Source organism: Pseudorca crassidens, chromosome 12 (assembly GCF_039906515.1).
Source record: "Pseudorca crassidens isolate mPseCra1 chromosome 12, mPseCra1.hap1, whole genome shotgun sequence".
In the NCBI taxonomy this organism is placed as follows: Eukaryota; Metazoa; Chordata; class Mammalia; order Artiodactyla; family Delphinidae; genus Pseudorca; species Pseudorca crassidens.
The window spans coordinates 8,714,680-8,736,936 of record NC_090307.1 but is presented as its reverse complement, the minus strand read 5'-3'; the positions used below and the strand labels follow the sequence as shown (position 1 = coordinate 8,736,936).

General features: G+C 34.7%; 1 protein-coding gene across 2 annotated transcripts in view; it reads left to right on the top strand.

Moving 5' to 3' along the window:
* Nucleotides 1-21,698, top strand: part of CCDC102B (coiled-coil domain containing 102B) — a 258,680-nt gene extending 236,982 nt beyond the window's left edge. For both annotated transcript variants that reach the window (XM_067698868.1, XM_067698866.1), the window contains 2 exons: nt 19,678-19,716; nt 20,248-21,698. In XM_067698868.1, the coding sequence (XP_067554969.1) occupies nt 19,678-19,687 (10 nt within the window). In that variant the 3' untranslated portion in view covers nt 19,688-19,716; nt 20,248-21,698. The remainder of the gene's footprint in view (nt 1-19,677; nt 19,717-20,247) is intronic.
* Nucleotides 21,699-22,257: the final 559 nt, after the last annotated feature.

The window sequence follows — 22,257 nt, the reverse complement described above, 5'->3', positions numbered from 1 at the left end:
CATTCTTAAATTCGCTGTCTTTATCTTTTGTGCTTCATCACACATTTATTATAGTATATTACTCATAATATAATAAAAAAGGCATCAAGGTAAGATATTTAATCCTTTAATTTAAGCTTTTTCTTATTCTCTTTTTTAAATATCATCTTTGTTTTATGGATGCATTGTCCTTTTGGACCTTTCTGAAGATAATAGGTAAATACTTACTTTTATTTTATTCTCTTTTTCTTTTTTCCTCCTAATTACAATTTTCTTGCTTGTTGGTTTCAATCTTTGCTATTCTGAAGTTTCTATCTTCACCCAGGACTGGTAGGTGCCCCTGGGTGAATCTCTGCTTTCTCTGAGGCTCTCATCTCCTGCTTGCTGTATTTCCAGGCCCTTTTCTTTAGTGGAATGTAAGAGACTTTTTTCCAGAAACTTTTGGCTTAATTTGTTAGCCTCCCAAACAGCCTCAGAATTCACAAATGTCTAGAGAAAGCTGACCTTCAACTCTTGGATTTGTCATTCCAGCCACTTGTGGCCCCTAAAAGCATTGTTTGTTTCCTCCCCCATCACAGTCCCCCCAGCAGCCGTTCTCTGCCTGAGCTAAGCCATCAGAACTGGCATACTCTCCCGGGAAATAAAATAATAAAAAACAACCGGGGGTCATCAGCTCACATCCAAATATTTCTCGCCTCTCTGAAGTTTTTAGTCCATCTAGTTCTGTTGTCTGCACATTTCAGATGACTTTAAAATTATGATTTTTGAAATCTGGCCATTTTCTTTTTAATTGTTGGCAGTAGGATTGGCCTGGGGTGATCTATTATCTGTTATTTTGAAGCAGAGGTCCCATCAATTAAATTAAAAATTTTAACATTATGTGACTTTTTAAGTTACAAAATGTAATTTTTATAGTCTGATTCATCCCCATGGGATTATTCTGTCTACTGGTCAAAGTACTATTCTAGATCATCATTTTGGATTTAATTTTTCTGTCCCTCAGTAGCTATACATTTGAGGATGTTAGAGTCCCTCAGCTGGAGCACATCCCATGGACGTGGAATGCCCCACAGTTTGCGCTCTTACTGTGACAGGGAGATACTGGAGGACTCACACTGGTGAGTGGCAGGAGAAAGCTCTTCTGCTCTCAGGCCCCTATATACTCACATGCATCTCACTCCCAACCCAGAGACTTTGAGACCATTCTCCAATGCCCTTCTCCAAAAATTCACCAGACCCTCTGGATCAGATTAGAAGGGCCCTTTAGGAATAAGCCACAGTAAGGCACACAGTTTCCACTAAGGGATTCCTAGGGGCTGAGCTAGGACCTTCAGGGACCGAAAACCCCTCAGGAAGGCAAGGCTGCATTTGTTTTCCAACTGCATCTACCCAGTTCCATCAACCATGTGATCCCACACAGCTGTTCACTCTCATGATTCTAGTAGAAATCAAAACATAAGAAGCATCCTCTAGGGGCTGCACATCTGGGTCCACAATTCTGTATTTTTACAGAGAGCAGTGAGGGAGGGTCTGGAGAAGAAAAGCAGGTGCAGGTCAGGCATAAGGACCCAGCACTGGGTCTGTGCTCAAATTGCCATCTTTCGTCTTCCCAGATTCACTCTTGTGCCTCTTTTATACAGAATATAAGTGGGTGTTACTTTAAGTCAATGTTTCATCATGTGTAAAAGCTTTTAAAATATTACCAAAAATGTCATAAATTAAAAATTAGCATGTTTTCTTTATTGCTTTTGCATGCCTGAGATTGTCTGTGCATTCTGTATTTTCCTACAGGGATTATGCTGTGCAGTACTACTTTTATGTTTTCTTCTCTGTACTTGGTTTGGGAGTTAAATATCTTGATTTCGTTTCTATGAAAAGTCATTTAAGTTTATTTTTAAAATCTTGAACCTCTTGATTACATCTCCGTAATTAAAGTGAATAATAAAATTACATTTTAAATATTCCCTATATGAAGAATTGTTTATCTTAATATTTGCCTTTGTTCTTCCTGTCCTTCTAGAAATTACATGAGTAAAAATACATAAACTGGAGCTATAAATTTATAGTTTTATTAAATAAGTTTTATTTACCCTGATTTTCCATTTGTAACTGTTATGCCTTAGATTTACATCCATGACCCATCATTTTTTACGTTTGTAGTCAACCTACACCACACTTTCCATATTGCTGAATCCCTAAATTTATATCACTTTTCAGGTGATTGAGGTCTGTTTGTGTGCGGGGGACAGTTCCTTGGGTACTTTGTCTTTTCCATCCAGCCAAACAAAGTCATAACTTCATATGCTGATACATTTAAACTTACAATAAAGGTCATGCTCCCAATTCATATTTATTAACTTATTTAGCATGGATTAGACCCAGATTCATATTTTCTTTGTTGACCATACTTTTAAGATTTTTTGGTATTTGCATTTTTTAAATGAAACCATATTTAAGTATTTTTATTTGTACTCTTGCTTAGTTATAAAGTTTGACAGTTTGATCTAGTTCTTGCTATTACTGACCTCTTTATTTTGGTTCCTCACTCAGTAATCCGGGATATACATTTCAGTAATTTTGTCCCAGAACAATAAGCAGCTCCTGTTGCTTTCACACATGAAGAACAACTTGGATTGCTTATAATTCTAGATTCACAAAATATTGCCATCAATAGACACTGTTGTACTATATTGGTGTTATAGAAGAGATATCTGTCATCAATTTAATGCTTGCCTCTTGAAAGTATACTATTTTTCCTACAAAAGTACTAAAATTAGTCTTATTCTTTCACTTTGAATGTGAACAGACACTATTCCAAAGTAAATACATAGTTAATAATTAGATGTAATTGTTTTTATTGAAGTATAGCCGATTTAAGTTAGATGTAAGTGTGAAGAGTAAATTTAATCTATATGTTCACGTCTTTAAATTTCAGTTAAGAGTTTAGATGCAATATTATTTCTTAGGTGTTATTTTTCTGTTTTCTTTCCACCTCAGGATCATCAATTACTCCTTCAGCAATGTCAATAGATGTTTGCTTTGCCTTTTTTTTTTTTTTTTTTTACTGTATCAATTACATTCTCTCCGTGCATTTTAAACTCTTAGGTAATTTCTCCCTCTGAATTCTGAGAGGGATTCTCAAATTTGTTAAATTTTCATTGCTGCTAGTACTCTGCATTCAAGACAATTTTAAGATCTGTTTTATGGGTTTCCTTTTGTCTTTCTCTTATGTTAGACAGCTCTTTTTTCATGGTAGTCATTAACTAAGCATAGCTTCTCTCTATGTCTCATGCTTCCATCATAAAGGCCATTTCTCATTACATCTTGTAGGAGATGCCCAACAGAATTAAACACACACACGATTTCAAATTTAAGGTTTCTTTGAATGTTTCCTTTATTTTGACTTCTAACAATACTATTTCCTTTCCTTTTTTAATATAATATTTTTTCTTGGATAAAATGTCCTGGCTGTTCACTTTTTTTCTGTTAAGTGTTTTGTATACTTAATTTTTCTTATATGAGGAGATACTTATTCAGGTCAAAGCACCTACATTATTATCAATTCATTTTCTAAAAGCTTTGTAGCATTCATAATATGTGGATAGAGAAAACATCACCAGCTCAAACTTATCACAGAATGAGTTACCTTGACAATGTAGACAGTGAGTCATAGGGACTAAGAGTAAGAATAAAATTTGTTCCAGCTGTTGGTTTTTAAGCAATAAGATCTATAGCAATTTGGTAGTACCGTGTTAGTCATAGTTGAAATGCTCTGACACCTTACTTTTAAAATACCTATTAAACATTGCAAAATCTTAAACATTTCAGCAGCACTGGAAAAGAGTATACTGTAACTTTTTGGCACGGAGAGAAAATAGGGTTTATGTCGAGAAGTGGCAGGACCCGAGTGCCCAACCCAAGCACCATCTAGGTCTTTGGTTTCCTTCTCTGTTGTTCTGTCTCACACACATCCCTGCTTACTCTGACTGCTTTCTGTCCTAATTTTCATTTTTCTTCACTCTTTGTAACAGAAGAGCGTGCCTCATTTAGCTGGCAGCTCTTCTGTCATCACATGAATGCCTTCCACTCCTTACCCTACTCTCTATCCTTTTCTGCCAGAATAATTCTCTCCTCCTGTTTTGACAGGAACTCTTGGCAGGGAAGCAAAAGACTATGAATGACTTGAGGCTATATGGCATAATTAGTTGATTCAGTCCCTATGTGTTTAAGGTTTTCTACTTGGCTGTCATTGTGGTATCTTTTATACCGCAACAGCTATACTATCGTATCATAGTCCCAGTTGGTACTTGAAGTCTCTTGCAGTCATCAATGTCTAATGTTATTCAAAAGAGTCAACTGCTGACATTTTTTTTTCAATGGTTTATGGTCTAGTATTGCACTGGGATTGCTGTCGGTCAATTAAACGTTACTTGGGATTTAAGGCAATGCATTGTCAATACCAAATAATTCACAGTAAAACAGCATACTAAATTACCTTAATAACAGATACAGCAAATTGTTTAATGTACAGCATAAGCTCTTATTTCTAGGACTTTCCCTGTGGCATCCACAGTGGATTAGATCAGCAGATTAGCATTCCTAAAGAATATTAAGAGTTTTCTGAAAAGAAGCTGACCAGAAAAATACCTATTTTCTCTTCTTCTCATTTTCAGTATTAAAAATTAATGTTTCAAATGGCACTGTGCCACAGAAATACAATGTGAGCCAGATACGAGCTACATTTAAAAGAGGAAAAAGGAGTTTCTGAAATTAACTATAATACTATGTTTTACTTGTAACCTAACATATCCAGCATATCACCATTATCAATGTACAATATAAAAATGAGATAAACAAATGGAAAGATATTCCATAATCATGGATTAGAAGAAGTGTTAAAATATCCATACTGCTCAAAGCAATCTACAGTCAATGCAAACCTCTATCAAAATTCCAGTGACGTTTTCCACAGAAATACACCCTGAAAAACTAAAATTTGTATGGAACCACAAAAGGCCTTGAATAGCCAAAATAATCTTGAGAAAGAAGAACCAAGCTGGAGGCATCACACTCTCTGATTTCAAATTGTATTATAAAGTTATAGTAAGCAAATCGTTATGGTTTTGACATAAAAACAGACACATAGGTCAATGGAACTGAATACAGAGCCCAGAAATAGACCTACACATATATGGTCAATTAAGTTACAACAGAAAAGCCAAGAATATATGTTGGGAAAAGAACAGTCCCTTCAGTAGATGGTGTTGGGAAAACTGGAAAGTCACATGCAAAAGAATGAAACTGGACCACTATCTTACACCATACACAAAAAATTAACTCAAAATGGATGAAAGACTTGAATGTAAGATCTGAAACCATAAAACTCTTAGAAGAAAACATAGGCATTAAGTTCCTTGACATTGCTCTTGGCGATGATTTTTTGGATCTGACACCAAAAGCAAAGGTAACAGAAGCAAAAATAAACAACTGAGATGACATCAAACTAAAAACTTCTGCACAGCAAAGGAAACCATCAACAAAATATCAATAAAAAGGCAACCTCTGAATGGGAGAAGATATTAGCAAATCATTAATCTGTTAAGGGGTAGTAACCAAAACATATAAATAACTCATAAAACTCTATAGCAAAAAACCGAACAATCCAATTAAAAAATGGGCAGAGGATCTGAATAGACATTTTCTCCAAAGAAGACATACAGATGGCCAACGGGTACATGAAAAAATATTCCACATAGCTAATCATCAGGGAAATGCAAATCAAAACCACAGTGACGTATCACCTCAAACCTGTTAGAGCAGCTATGATCAAAAAGACAAGAAACGTCAAATGCCAGGAAGGATGTGGAGAAAAGGGAACCCTGTGCACAGTTGGTAGGATGTAAATTGGTGCAGCCACTATGGAAAACAGTACGAGGTTCCTCAAAAAATTAAAAACAGAACTACCATATGATCCAGCAATCCACTACTAGTTATTTATCTGAAGAAAATGAAGATAGTAACAAGAAAATGTCTGCACCCTCATGTTTATTGCAACATTATTTTCAATAGCCAAGACATGGATACAGCCTAAGTGTCCATCAATGGATAAATGAATAAAGAAAATGTGGTATATATAAATATACACTGGAATATTATTTAGCCATAAAAAAAGATCTTGCCATTTTGGACCTTGCCATATTGGACCTTGCACTCAAGGTCCAATACAGATGGACCTTAAGGGCATTATGCCACATAAGTCAGAGAACGACAAACACCATATAATCTTACTTAAATATGGATCTAAACAAAGAAATGAAGCTCACAGATACTGAGGACAGATTGGTGGTTGCCAGATGCAAAGGGTGAGAGCAGGCGGTCAAATGGGTTAAGGGGGTCAAAAGGTACAAACTTCCAGTTATAAAATAAGTCATGGGGATGTAGTGTGCAGCATGGTGACTATAGTTAATAACACTGTATTGAATTTTTTTTTTTTTTGACCATGCCACATGGCATGCAGGATCTCAGTTCCCAACCAGGGATCAAACCTGTGGCTCCTGCAATGGAAGCATGGAGTCCAAACTCCTGGATCGCCAGGGAAGTCCTGTACTGAATATTTAAAGTTGCTAAGAGAGTTTTCATCAAAAGAAAAAAATGATAACTATATGTGTTAATGGATGTTAACTAAACTTACTGTGGTGATCACTTTATAATATACACAAATATTGAATCATTATGCTCTACACATGAAACTAATATATCAATTATACCTTAATAAAAAAGGGTATTTGCAAGTTTTTTATATTTATTTTATACTTAGAGCAACACATCTCTATTTGTACTACCACATTACTTTTGCTTGACAGCCAAATGGGGTTAGTGGCTACCACTTTGGAAAGTGCAGAAGCAAGCTGTGAGGCAGAGTATTTGAATTCTTTGTTTCTAGAAGTCATAATAAATATTTGAGAAAAAGCAAGATTTATTTTTGTACTAATTCTATATATTCCAAATAAGGTTATTTAAACATTACAATTTAAAAGAGAGAAAAGCAAAAAGCAGTATCTATCCTAGATAAACTAAATTAACTAAATGATTTTCTGAATTACTATAGTACTTCTAAGCATTTGTAATAGGAAAACACACACACACATTTTAAAATCTCATATAGATGTAATTAATTCTAATTATAATTGAGGAAGTCATAGCTACCACTTACTGGCCACTCTGTATTGAGCCAGTGAACCAGTGTCTTTACATGAATAATAATCTTTACATGTTAATAATCTTTGGAACATCTTAAAAATAATTGTTTAATGAATGCATTTATGAAAAATATTGTGTATGCTTCCTTCTTTTATGTTTTAATTATGTGGAATAGAAGTCTCTGGGTCAATAATTATTGAACATAATTGAAATATGTCTTTGGATATCATGTTATTATAGGTTTTTCCCTTATTTTCTGTTGACAATGTATTTTCACCAATACTAAAGGGATGTCATCAAGACAAAGTGAAAATATATTTTCTCTGTTCAACTGTTGTGATTTAACTGAACTTTGCCTCATTTAAGGACTGAAGGAGTGAGATGAAGACCCACAATCTGACTTTCTGATCCTTCATGGCTGGGACTACCTTTTTAAATTTTATGTTCCTTAATTATTATTATTTTTGGCTTCCATCTGGACAACTTACAATAGTCGTTTTCTACCCCAAGCCACAAGTTACAAACATCTGCCATTGTTTTGCCAGTTTGTCTGTAGTGCCCTTCCTCCAAAATGTGGGCATATAATTAAACTTTGTAGAGATTACTTATATTTCTATTGAAAATATAAGTCCTAACACTGTTCTAATTGTTTGATTGTGACCAGTGAATTTCTGGAATGTCTGTTTTCTGAAAAAAAATACATTGTGTGGAAAAGAAAGTTATGCACGTCAATAGCATTTTCCAGTACATTGCTTGCAAATACTTATTTAAATGCAGAATTATCATTTAAATTATGAGTTACTAAAATTTAAGTGTATTTTCCGTTTCATCATTTTATTGCATACCCCTCCAATACTGTAAGAACAGTGTATAATGTTCATACAGTATAAGCTATCTCAGTACGTTTGTTGTTTGTAAGCTACTCAGTCCGTGGTATTTTGTTATGGCAGCCTCAACAGACTAAGACACTGCTGGTGCTTGCTGTTTATTCATTTTAGCACAGGTGTATTTTAACTTATACCCACATCAGAGCAGAGCTCTTACTACTAAGGCATGTAGGAAATAGTGTTTCTGGTGTCTCAACTGCAAAGCTTATGTGTATATCAAGTTTTCTCCATTACAACTGGGAAGGAACCCCAACATTCCCCCAGCATTGGGAGACCTCTAAAGCTCCTAGCTCCTCAGTATCTGTTCTCCGTGGAACCTTCTGGAATCATGTCTTGCACATGGTCAGCTCAGGACCTGTCAGAGGACCTAGGGCATATTCTATGCAGATGTTTGGAATGCTTCTCTCTCCTTTTCTCCTGATTTATTACCATCTAAATCCCATCCACTTCCAGAGCCCCAGACTCTGATCTCTGTCTCCTCCATTCACTGAGACCAGTGCTCTCTGTCTGCCTCTATTTTTCGGTGCAACATGTTAAAAAATGTCCCCAGTGAGAAATGCAGGTTTAATGTGGATCCCACTTCATAGGCTTCCCTTCTATTAACGTTCATAGCGTAGTCTATTGCTTTCAAATGTGTTTTATACATTATGCACCATTTTTATAATTGTTTACAGCAGTTGAATAAGTTTGATACCAGCTATTTTGTCCTGCTCAGAAACTAATTAGTTCTTCATATCTACTTCAGCCACTCCCTAAAAATCAGAAAATTTGATTAAATTTTTTTAACATCTTTCTTGGAGTATAATTGCTTTATAATAGAGTGTTAGTTTCTACTGTATAACAGTGAATCAGTTATACATATACATATATCCCCATATCTTTTCTCTCTTGCGTCTCCCTCCCACCCTCCATATCCCACCCTTTAGGTGGTCACAAAGCACCGAGCTGATCTCCCTGTACTATGCAGCTGCTTCCCACTAGCTACCTGTTTTATATTTGGTAGTATATATATGTCCATGCCACTCTCTCACTTCATCCCAGCTTACCCTTCCCCCTCCCCGTGTCCTCAAGTTCATTCTATCTTTATTCCTGTCCTGCCCCTAGGTTCTTCAGAACCATTTTTTTCCTTTTAGATTCCATATATATGTGTTAGCATACAGTATTTGTTTTCCTCTTTCTGACTTACATCACTCTGTATGACAGACTCTAGGTCCATCAACCTCACTACAAATAACTCAATTTCGTTTCTTTTTATCGCTGAGTAATATTCCACTGTATATATGTGTCACATCTTCTTTATCCATTCATCTGTCGATGGACACAGGTTGCTTCCATGTCCTCGTTATTGTAAATAGAGCTGCAATGAACACTGTGGTACATGACTCGTTTTGAATTATGGTTTTCTCAGGGTATATGCCCAGTAGTGGGATTGCTGGGTCATATGGTAATTTTATATTTAGTATTTTAAGGAACCTCCATACTGTTCTCCATAGTGGCTGTATCAATTTATATTCCCACCAACAGTGCAAGAGGGTTTCCTTTTCTCCACACCCTCTCCAGCATTTATTGTTTCTAGATTTTTTGAAGATGGCCATTCTGACTGGTGTGAAGTGATACCTCATTGTAGTTTTGATTTGCATTTCTCTAATGATTAGTGATGTTGAGCATCCTTTCATGTGTTTGTTGGCAATCTGTATATCTTCTTTGCAGAAATGTCTGTTTAGATTTTCTGCCCATTTTTGGATTGGGTTCTTTGTTTTTTTGATATTGAGCTGCATCAGCTGCTTGTATATTTTGGAGATTAATCCTTTGTCAGTTGCTTCATTGGCAAATATTTTCTCCCATTCTGAGAGTTGTATTTTTGTGTTTTTTATGGTTTCCTTGGCTGTGCAAAAGCTTTTAAGTTTCATTATGTCCCATTTGTTTTTTTTTTAATTTAAATTTTCATTTCTCTAGGAGGTGGGTCAAAAAGGATCTTGCTGTGATTTATGTCAGAGAGTGATCTGCCTATGTTTTCCTCTAAGAGTTTCACAGTGTCTGGCCTTACATTTAGATCTTTAATCCATTTTTTATTTTTGTGTATGGTATTAGGGGGTGTTCTAATTTCAATCTTTTATATGTAGCTGTCCAGTTTTCCCAGCACCACTTATTGAAGAGGCTGTCTTTTCTCCATTGTATATTCTTGCCTTCTTTTTCAAAGATAAAACCCATGCACCAATGGATATCTTATCTCTGTGCTTTCTATCTGTTCCATTGAACTATATTTGTTTTTGTGCCAGTACCATACTGTCTTGATTACTGTAGCTTTGTAGTATAGTCTGAAGCCAGGGAGCCTGATTCTTCCAGCTCCATTTTCCTTTCTCAAGATTGCTTTGGCTATTAGGGGTCTTTTGTGTTTCCATACAAATTGTGAAATTTTCTGTACTCGTTCTGTGAAAAAAGCCAGTGGTAGTTTGATAGGGATTGCATTGAATCTGTAGCCTGCTTTGGGTAGTATAGTCATTTTCACAATGTTGATTCTTCCAGTCCAAGAACATGGTATGTCTCTCCATCTGTTTGTATCATCTTCAGTTTCTTTCATCAGTATCTTACAGTTTTCTGCATACAGGTCTTTTGTCTCCTTGGGTAGGTTTATTCCTAGGTATTTTGTTCCTTTTGTTGCAATGGTAAATGGGAGTGTTTTCTTAATTTCACTTTCAGATTTTCATCATTAGTGTATAGGAATGTAAGAGATTTCTGTGCGTTAATTTTGTATCTTGCTATTTTACCAAATTCATTCATTAGCTCTAGTACTTTTCTGGTAGCATCTTTAGGATTCTGTATGTATAGTATCATGTCATCTGCAAACAGTGACAGTTTTACTTCTTTTCTGATTTGGATTCCTTTTATTTCCTTTTCTTCTCTGATTGCTGTGGTTAAAACTTCCAAAACTATGTTGAATAATAGTGGTGAGAGTGGGCAACCCTGTCTTGTTCCTGATCTTAGTTGAAATGGTTTCCGTTTTTCACCATGGAGGACAATGCTGGCTGTGGTTTGTCATATATGGCCTTTATTATGTTGAGGTAAGTTCCCTCTATGTCTACTTTCTGGAGGGTTTTTATCATAAGTAGGTGTTGAATTTGTTGACAGCTCTTTCTGCATCTACTGAGATGGTCATATGGTTTTTCTCCTTTAATTTCTTAATATGGTTTATCACGTTGATTGATTTGCGTATATTGAAGAATCCTTGCATTCCTGGGATAAACCCCACTTGATCATGGTGTATGACCCTTTAAGGTGCTGTTGGATTCTATTTGCTAGTATTGTGTTAAGGATTTTTTCATCTATGTTCATCCGTGATATTGGCCTGTAGTTTTCTTTCTTTGTGACATCTTTGTCTGGTTTTGGTATCAGGGAGATGGTGGCCTCGTAGAATGAGTTTGGGAGTGTTCCTCCCTCTGCTATATTTTGGAGGAGTTTGAGAAGGATAGGTGTTACATCTTCTCTAAATGTTTGATAGAATTTCCCTGTGAAGCCATCTGGTCCTGGGCTTTTGTTTGTTGGAAGATTTTTAATCACGGTTTCAATTTCAGTACTTGTGATTGGTCTGTTTATATTTTCTATTTGTCCTGGTTCAGTCTCTGAAGATTGTGCTTTTCTAAGAATTTGTCCATTTCTTCCAGGTTGTCCATGTTATTTACATAGAGTTGCTTGTAGTAATCTCTAATGATCCTTTGTATTTCTTCAGTGTCAGTTGTTACTTCTCCTTTCTCATTTCTAATTTTATTGATTTGAGTCTTTTCCCTTTTTTTTCCTGATGAGTCTGGCTAATGGTTTATAAATTTTGTTTATCTTCTCAATGAACCAGCTTTTGCATTTATTGATCTTTGCTATTGTTTCCTCATTTATTTTTCATTTATTCCTGATCTGATCTTTATGATTGCTTTCCTTCTGGTAACATTTGGGTTTTCTTGTTCTTCTTTCTCTAATTGCTTTAGGTGTAAGGTTAGGTTGTTTATTCGGGATGTTTCTTGTTTCTTAAGGTAGGATTGTATTGCTATAAACGTCCCTCTTACAACTTCTTTTGCTGCATCCCATAGGTTTTTGGTCATTGTGCTTTCACTGTCATTTGTTTCTAAGTATTTTTTTCTTTGATTTCTGCAGTGATTTCTTGTTTATTTAGTAGTGTATTGTTTAGCCTCCATGTGTTTGTATTTTTACAGATTTTTTCCTGTAATTGATATGTAGTCTCATAGTGTTGTGGTCGGAAAAGATACTTTATACAATTCCAATTTTCTTAAGTTTACCAAGGCTTGATTTGTGACCCAAGATATGATCTATCCTGGAAAATGTTCCATGAGCACTTGAGAAGGAAGTGTATTCTGTTGTTTTTGGATGGAATGTCCTATAAATATCAATTAAGTCCATCTTGTTTAATGTATCATTTAAAGCTTGTGTTTCCTTATTTATTTTCATTTTGGATGATCTGTCCATTGGTGAAAGTGGGGTGTTAAAGTCCCCTACTATGATTGTGTTACTGTCGATTTCCCCTTTTGTAGTTGTTAGCATTTGCCTTAGGTATTGAGGTGCTCCTATGTTGGGTGCCTAAATATTTACAATTTTTATATCTTCTTCTTGGATTGATCCCTTGATCATTATGTAGTGTCCTTCTTTGTCTCTTGTAATAGTCTTTATTTTAAAGTCTTTTTCTGATTTGAGAATTGCTACTCCAGCTTTCTTTTGATTTCCATTTGCATGGAATATTGTTTTCCATCCCCTCACTTTCAGTCTGTATGTGTTCCTAGGTCTGAAGTGGGTCTCTTGTAGACAGCATATGTACGGGTCTTCTTTTTGTATCCATTCAACTAGTCTATATCTTTTGGTTGGAGCATTTAATCCGTTTACATTTAAGGTAATTATCGATATTATTTTCCTATTACAATTTTCTTAATGGTTTTGGGCTTGTTATTGTAGGTCTTTTCCTTCTCTTGTGTTTCTTGCCTAGAGAAGTTCCTTTAGCATTTCTTGTAGAGCTGGTTTGGTGGTGCTGAATTCTCTTAGCTTTTGCTTGTCTGTAAATGTTTTAGTTTCTCCATCAAATCTGAATGAGATCCTTGCTGGGTAGAGTAATCTTGCTTGTAGGTTTTTCCCTTTCTTCCCTTTAAATATGTCCTGCCACTCCCTTCTGGCTTGCAGAGTTTCTGCTGGAAGATCAGCTTTTAACATTATAGGGAGTCCCTTGTCTGTTATTTGTTGCTTTTCCCTTACTTCTTTTAATATTTTTTCTATTTAATTTTTGATAGTTTAATTAGTATGTGTTTTGGTGTATTTCTCCTTGGATTTATCCTGTATGGGGTCTCTGCCCTTCCTGGTCTTGACTATTTCCCTTCCCATATTAGGGAACTTTTCAACTGTAATCTCTTCAAATTTTCTCAGTACCTTTTTTGTCTTCTTCTGGGACCCCTATAATTTGAATGTTGGTGCATTGAATGTTGTCCCAGAGGTCTCTGAGACTGTTCTCAATTCTTTACATTTTTTTTCCTTTATTCTGCTCTGCAGTAGTTATTTCCACTCTTTTATCTTCCAGGTCACTTTTCTGCTCTTCTGCCTCAGTTATTCTGCTATTGAGTCCTTCTAGAGAATTTCTAATTTCATTTATTGTATTGTTCATCATAGTTTGTTTGCTCTTTAGTTCTTCTAGGTCCTTGTTAAACGTCTCTTGTATTTTCTCCATTCTATTTCCAAGATTTTGGATCATCTTTACTATCATTACTCTGAATTCTTTTTCCGGTAGACTGCACACTTCCTCTTCATTTGTTTGGTCTGGTGGGTTTTTACCTTGCTCCTTCATCTGCTGTGTATTTCTCTATCTTCCTATTTTGTTTAACTTACTGTGTTTGGGGGTCTCCATTTCACAGGCTGAATATTCATAGTTCCTGTTGTTTTTGGTGTCTGCCCCCAGTGAGTAAGGTTGGTTCAGTGGGTTGTGTAGTCTTCCTGGTGGAGGGGACTGCTGCCTGTGTTCTGGTGGATGAGGCTGGATCTTGTCTTTCTGGTGGGCAGGGCCTCATCTGGTGGTGGTTTTTGTGCGTCTGTGAACTTATTATGATTCTAGGCAACCTCTCTGTTAATGGATAGGGTTATGTTCCTGTCTTGCTAGTTGTTTGGCATAGGGTGTCCAGCACTGTATCTTGATGGTCATTGAGTGGAGCTGGGTCTTAGCATTGAGATAGAGATCTCTGGGAGAGCTTTTGCCATTTGATATTATGTGGGGCCAGGAGGTCTCTGGTGGACTAATGTCCTGAACTTGGCTCTCCCACTCAGAGGCTCAGGTCTGACACCCGGCCGGAGCACCACAACCCTGTCAGCCACACGGCTTAGTTCTGTGATCTTGGACCAGGCAGTTAACTTCTCTGTGCCTCAGATTTCCTCTCGTGCCGCACTTCCTCACCCCAGAGGCCCAGTCATGTGCAAGAGAAGAGCTGTTGCTCACAGGCTGTGCAGGGAGGAAGCCCTCCAGGCTGGTGCAGGACCAAAGTCTCGATTAAATCTGTTATCTTCACTTTTTCTGTCTACCTTTCTGCTACTACTCTGGTCTAGATTATCATAATCTCTTCCCTGGATTCCTACACTAGCTTTCAACTCATGTCTCCAGTTCCAGCACATACTCTACATTATAGAATGGAATTCTAGAAAGAAAACTTATGTCCCTCTCTGGGTGAAATTTCTCAATAGCTTATTATTAAACTTACAGTTAATATTTGAACTCGTTACAGTGAGTTCAAATATTAACTACTCAAAGATGTAATGAAATTTATGAAAATTATTCTTACATTTCATTGAATGTTAAAAAATGACATTTCATTTTGGATGCTTTATCATTATTGGCATTCTTTAAGCTATATATTAGATCTATTTCTTTATCACTATGCACAGTTAATGATTCATATTTGTGTGTACTACAAGAAATTTTGAATGTCAGTCAAAATTAAATATAGATTTAAAAAATGAAGTTATGGAAAGAAAGAAGTCTTTTAGCTAACATTAAAAAGGATAAGTCAAAAATTTTAAATATAGTGTTCATATCTGCCCATTATCTTATTGTCAAAAAAAGAAATGAAAATGTTTTTGTGTATGTATGCATTACAGTAAATAGAGTAACTGTTTTGAATGGGAAGACTTATATGTAACATAGAAAATCTACTTAACCACTCAGTATGTGTGTGTGTGTGGTTTAGAAGCATATCTATACTCCATCTCACAGAATTGTAATATGATGAAATGAGAAAATACATTTGAAAGCATTTTCAAAGTTTTTAAATGAAATGTTCTGATACTGCCCACTGTAATCATAAATAATTTTAAAGAAATGGTATACATTTTTAAAAATAAGTAAAATGAAACACTAGTCACAGACACAGTTGTTTGCTTTTATATACATGAAGTAATTTGCAAAACTGAATTATTTTGTTCCTTTGGCCCCTGTTTCTGAATCATTTTTATCACCACTATTCTTTGGGATGTAGAGGTTTGCTTACAGAGTGACCCACTTTCTCCTAGCTCTTCTTTGGGACTATATTAGACCCTTCTAAAATTGGAAGGGTCACTCAGATATCACTACACAAGTTATTGTTTCAGCACAATAAATTACATTTTCCAAATTTCTGCCAATGGATCATCATTAATCTGGGAAAATGGGAAGTGTTTGGTGGTCTAATTACATATCTGATCCTTTTAAGATTCTGGGTGAATAAAAATATAAACTATATGTGATATATGGGTGTTTTAGTTATCAAACTAAAATCTAATAGCACAAATCATTTATACATTCATATGTAAAATCCTGACATGAGAATATGTAAGCGATCCTTTTCAAGATGATGTGGTAAGATTATGCATTGATTGTACTTTCTACTCTAAGCATAGCAGTAAGCAGTAAGACCTGTTTTTAAAAAGTCATTAAGAAACCTAGGCATGTTTAGGGGTACAAATAAAACATTCCATCAGCCAGAAACAACACAGAAACCCAAAACAGCAGTGTAGCTGCAGGCAAGAGTTTGCTTGTATCTGGATCCAAATGTGGGCCATGATGACTGGGAGTATGACTCAGAGGGGCAAGAACCAAACTCACCCCTTATAAAACAGAGTGGAGGGAGAGAGAAAGGAAAAACATTCATGACAACCGAAGAATGCCCCAAATTTCTCATCATATCAAAAGCCTGTTACCAAAATTAATCAAGAAAAAGGAGGAAACATCCAACTAACTTAAAGATTGAAAAACAGAATATAACTACAGTTATAGTTGACATTTACAAAATACAACTAAAGATTCTGAAAAACCTTAATACATTAAAATTATAAATTGAGATATTTCAAATTTTCTGGAAAATAATTTCCAGTACTCCATCAAAAGTAAAAAAGAAACCTGATAGAGTAATTATTATTATTAAATACTTTGCTCATGCATCAAATTTCTTATTCCTCCTTGAAACAAATAAACCAAGTTTTACAGCTGATTTTTATAGGTGAGTTTTATCAAAACTGTAAGAAACAGATAAAAAATGTTTTAGAGAAATTCAAGAGTGTATTTCCTAACCTATGTTATGAGACAGAAAATTATTGAAACAAACTTGATGAAAATAGTATAAGTGAATTATAGATTTATCTATGATTATGGGTGAAAAAATTCTAGCTGATAATCTTGGCAAATGGAATATACAAGGGTTATAAAATATTCATCATGACCATATCGTGTTTATTCTTAGAATTCAAGGTTCTCTATCAAAAATGTATTAACGTATTCCACCACTCCAATTGAGAAAAATGGGATTATTACATAAAATAAAATCATTAAAAAATATTAACCTATATTCATGGTTAAAACTAATATAAAAGAAGTTCCACTATCCACTTAGGATTTCTACTTTAAAGTATCAAACCTTGTTCCTCACAGGGAATTGTTTAACCTCCCGAGTTCAGAAACAAACAAAAAAACCCAAAACTAACCAGTAAATCTGCTATTCAATGTTGTACCACAGTAGGTCATAAATAAGCAAGAAAAAAATGGTGTAAATACTGGAAAAAAGAGTCAATTTTTCTGTTTTATACAGATGAAATACACATCCAAGGTACAGACCAGTTGTATAAAAAGTTAAACAACATTTCTTGATAAAAGTTCAACAATCTAAAAACATAAGAAAAAAGTTCCAATAATAATCCAAAATTTATGAACCAATAATTTAAAAGATATCTTTGAATAAATCAAAACAACTTCTCCTTTTGAGAAGTTTCCAAAATTTTTTTAGGTGCTGAACGGGGCCCTGAATAAATAAGGAGCTCTATTACATCCATAGATAATATGTTATAATAATGATGCCGTTTCTGTCCAGACTAATCTTTAAGTTTACGCATTTCCAATCAGAATATCAACAGAAATCTGCATGGAACTTGTCAAATTGTACTGATGTTCACATTGAAGAGAGTAAAGTTTCAAGAATAGCTATTTCTGACAGCAAATAAAAAAAGAGGTGCCTTCAAACATCATCAGATATTAATAATCACTTAAAGCTATGATAAGGTAATGGATGTTGGTTTCATAGATATTATGACATGTTTACTGACCTTGTGAAAAATTGTATAGCAAGCAAGTAGAATGTGTTCAACTTATTCATAGATAAACATTGTCTGAATAGTATTTCCTATTAAAGTCAAATATATCATAAGAATGTCCATAACATTTTCCTAGGAACATTTCTTTTAGCTCTCTTAGAAATCACAAATTTAAAAACAAGATCAGGTGGTGGTGTTATGTCTTCTGATAATTTATATTACTTTAAAAATGGGGGCTTCCCTGGTGGCGCAGTGGTTGAGAGTCCGCCCGCCGATGCAGGGGACACGGGTTCGTGCCCCGGTCCGGGAAGATCCCACTTCCGCGGAGCGGCTAGGCCTGTGAGCCATGGCCGCTGAGCCTGCGCGTCCAGAGCCTGTGCTCTGCAACGGGAGAGGCCACAACAGTGATAGGCCCGCGTACCGCAAAAAAAAAAAAAAAGAACTAACACAGTGAACATAACCAAATTCCAAAAGTCTTTTTTTTTGTGGATGCAATGTTTTCAGTTTTGATAAAATAGTTATACATACATATATGTTATAGATAAATGGGGATGGATGGATGGATAGATACACAGATACATAGATAGAAAGGTAGCTCCATGATTTCAAGGATATTGCTTGTCTCGCTCATTACTTTATAACAAACACTTAGAACAATGTCTGGAACACACGACATGTATAAGAAATATTTTCTTTGATAAAAAATCCTAGTTTCCCATTAAAGAAATAAATTATATACTGTTCTTAACTGTATCCCCTTTATTTAAAAACACTATCATGACAGCTGGATTAGATAATTTTGTGTTAAAAATACATAAAAAGGGGTCATTCTGTGTATTTCCAATTTGCAAAAGGTAATTTTTTTGGTGGGGTAACTGAATAAGACATTTTATGGAGTAGAAACAAGGAAATGTTATCCTAATGTCAGTTTGCCAATTTTTCTAGACTTGTAAGTTAATGAATCTTTGAAACATATACTATTCGGGTTGAAAATGTAATAGTATCTACAAGACCTATAGAAATAGAAGCACAATTTCTGTTTTTTTGTTTCTGAGTCCAGAATCCAAATGCTGTTAGTAAAGCCTTATATTTAAGTTTTGGAGGCAAGGTGAATATTGTAATAGGAAAGCTTTGACATTTTTAAAGATGGAATTCCAAGATAGCAAACAAACATTCTAATTTTTCTTGGGGGTCGTGTATGTATGCATGTGCTTGCATTATTTACAAAAAAATGAGCTGGTAATCACCTTACATATTTATTCGCATTTAATATTGATTTATATTGTTTCTCAATAGATTTTCTTCATCTTCCTCTTATTTTGGTTTAGAGAAGAAAAATTTCAATATGAATGAACAAATCTGCTCTTTTCTATGTAGTTTATATATTTCTAAATCCTTTCTTATTTTCATGAATGAGATTATAAAATATGACACCATCCTGTGATTATTTTTTCATTGTACAGTGGGAAAAGGATATTGAAACCAAATTTCACCAACCTCATGAATGAAAACCCACATTTTACATTAAATCTTATCTAACTGCTATTTTATAGTATAGCTAAGTAACTCACAATCACAGTTATAGTGGAGCTACACTTTTAAGAGAATTCTTAATGCAGCTACCTAGAACACTTTTAAATGTTCTGTTTTCAGACATATAGAAATATACACACACATGTGATCATTACTTCTATTCTTTTAACATATAAAAGTTAAGTAGAATTTGGTGAAAATAACTGACTGAGAGGAAGCAAGTAAAAGATATAGACTTAACTAAAGATCTTTATGTATGTAGTATATATATAACTTAAGATGGATTAATATAATTTATCATTCATATTTTTGTCTTACATGGTATTCTGATTTACTTATATCCTCTAAATACTACTCTATATATTATCCTCTTTTTTTTTTATAATATCTTAGTTCACTGCTAGATCTTTACATAGAAATATGCTTCAGAATATGAAAGCAGGGCATTTTATCTGTTTAAGGGAATATCTCCCCATTTTTGTACCCACAGTGATTTCTAAAGACAAGAGAAATGGCCTTGATTTCAAGGGTAAGTGTCTAACTCTTCACAATGAAATATTGGCTATATTCCCTGTGCTGTATATTACATCCTTTTAACTTATTTTATACCTAGTACTTTGTACTTCTTAATCCCCTTCACCTACCTTGCCCACCCCTTGCACTCATTCTCATCTTTGGTTAACCACCAGTTTGTTTTCTGTATCTGTGAGTCTGTTTCTGTTTGTGATATTCATTTGTATTGTTTTTTAGATTCCACATATAAGTGAAAATATACACCATTTGTCTTTCTCTGTCTGACTTATTTCACTAAGCATACTATCCTCCAGATCCATCCATGTTGTCATAAATGGCAAAGTCATTCTTTTTATATGGTTGAGTAATACTCCATTGTGTGTGTGTGTGTGTGTGTGTGTGTGTGTGTGTGTATTACACCTTTATCCATTTATCTGTTGATGGACACTTAGGTTGCTTCCATATCTTGGCCATTGCAAATAATGCTGCTATGAACATTGGGGCACATATGTCTTTTTGAATTACTGTTTTCATTTTCTTTGGATAGATACCCAGAAATAGAATTGCTGGATTATCAAGGAAACACAAATCAGAACCACAATGAGATATCAACAAATACGTGTCAGAATGCCTACTGTCAAAAAGACAAGAAATAATAAGTGTTGGCAAGGATGTGGAGAAAAAGAAACCTAGTACACTGTTGCTGGGAATGTAAATTGGTGAAGCCCCCATGGAAAACAGTATGGAGTTTCCTCAAAAAATTAAAAAAGGATTTTTTTTTCTTTTGCTTTTTAAAACACAAACTTTTACATACCAACACCCAGCCCTACATTCCTTATTCCAGGATCATGTAAAAGTTTTTCCTCTTTAAAACAAATTTATCCCATTTGCTCTGATTTTCCCTAGCTTTTCTGGAGTCTAAATTTGGCCATGAAGCTTATTTTCTCTCTTCATAGATTTTCTAAGCTTCTTTTTGTACTGGCTTCTTCAAGGCTGCCTAGAAAATGTATACTTAAGTCTTAGAATTATAAAACCCAAACTTTGCTAGACAGATATTGCCTTCTTCTACAATTTCACTTTTTTTTTTTAATCTTCCTTTCTTGCAAATCTCTTGGGCTAAATATTCTCTAGTTACTAATTACTGTGTCCAACTCCTCAATTACCGTTTATATTAATTTAATAAATGTTTCTGTAAGTCATCCTATGGGCTGAGCACTGCTTTAAGCAGCACTGTATTTTTAATACAGTATTGTACTTTAAGCACATTATATGTGTGTGTAACTCAATCCATCTGTTCTTAAATACCATGCAAACATTTATCTCTGATTATAAAAGTACGATTTGCTCATTCCAGAAAATCTTGGAAAACAGAAAAAAACATGTAAACACAAAAGTTATCCACAATCTCAAACGTCAGAAATACTGATAACATTTTGCTCGATTTTGGATAGTTTTGCAATTGTCTGTGTGTATGCATAGGTTCATTTTGTGTACTTATAATGTGTGTATATATTTAGATGATCATAAGAGCTAAAAATTATATACTCTGTTATGCATTGTTCTAAGTAGAATTCACCCATCTAATCTCAACATCAACCATATATTTATTTTCACCATTTCACAAAGGAGGAAATTGAGGAAAAGAGAGGTTAAGTAATTTGCTTATTAAATGGCAAAACTGGGATTCATATTCAGGCAGCATGACTCTGGAGTCCAAACTCATATATATAATGTCTATTCTACACAACCTCTCTCTGGGGATACACACACACACACACACACACGCACACACACACACACACACTCTCTCTCTCTCTCTCTCTCTCTCTCTCTCTGTCTCATACATATGCTAAATATATACCTATATGTTAATTACATGATTATGTATATAGTATAACCACAATTATGATGTCTATGCAGATTTGACCCTGCTTTTTATTCAAAATTATGTTTTAAATATTTTGCTATTTAAAATTATTAAAACACCATTTTAATGGATTCATAATATTCTAATGTATGATTATATTATTTGAAGTTATTTTCTATTAAACATTTTTCTCCTTTCAGATCTTTAAATATTGTACATATTAATGCAATAAACATCTATGGATATAAATTTCTGCTCTAATTTTTCATTATTAGAATACTCTAGAGACAGAGGAGACAGATACAGTCACTGATGTTTGGGTGTGTTAGTGAGTCAATATGTGTGTGGGGGGGGTGGCAAGGCAGCCAAAACTAGATGCAAATGTGAATAAGATTCCATGCTATTTTGACAGGAAGTGTCAGGATACTGTACAGACAATAGTGTGAGAGTAGAAGCTACTTTATGGTTTCTATTATTTGTAATAATATAAAAATATCATAGCTAAGAACTATCGTTTGGCCAGGAAATCTAGAGGGCTTCTAAAAATTCCTTCTGGGGATCTTTGTTTGGAAAGGAAAAATGACCATCCATACGAATAATTTGATAGATGTAGACTATTCATTCAAATAATCCTAGCCTCACTGCTAATTTTGTTTTCTTCCACAAATCACTTGGCTTCACTGAAGGCCG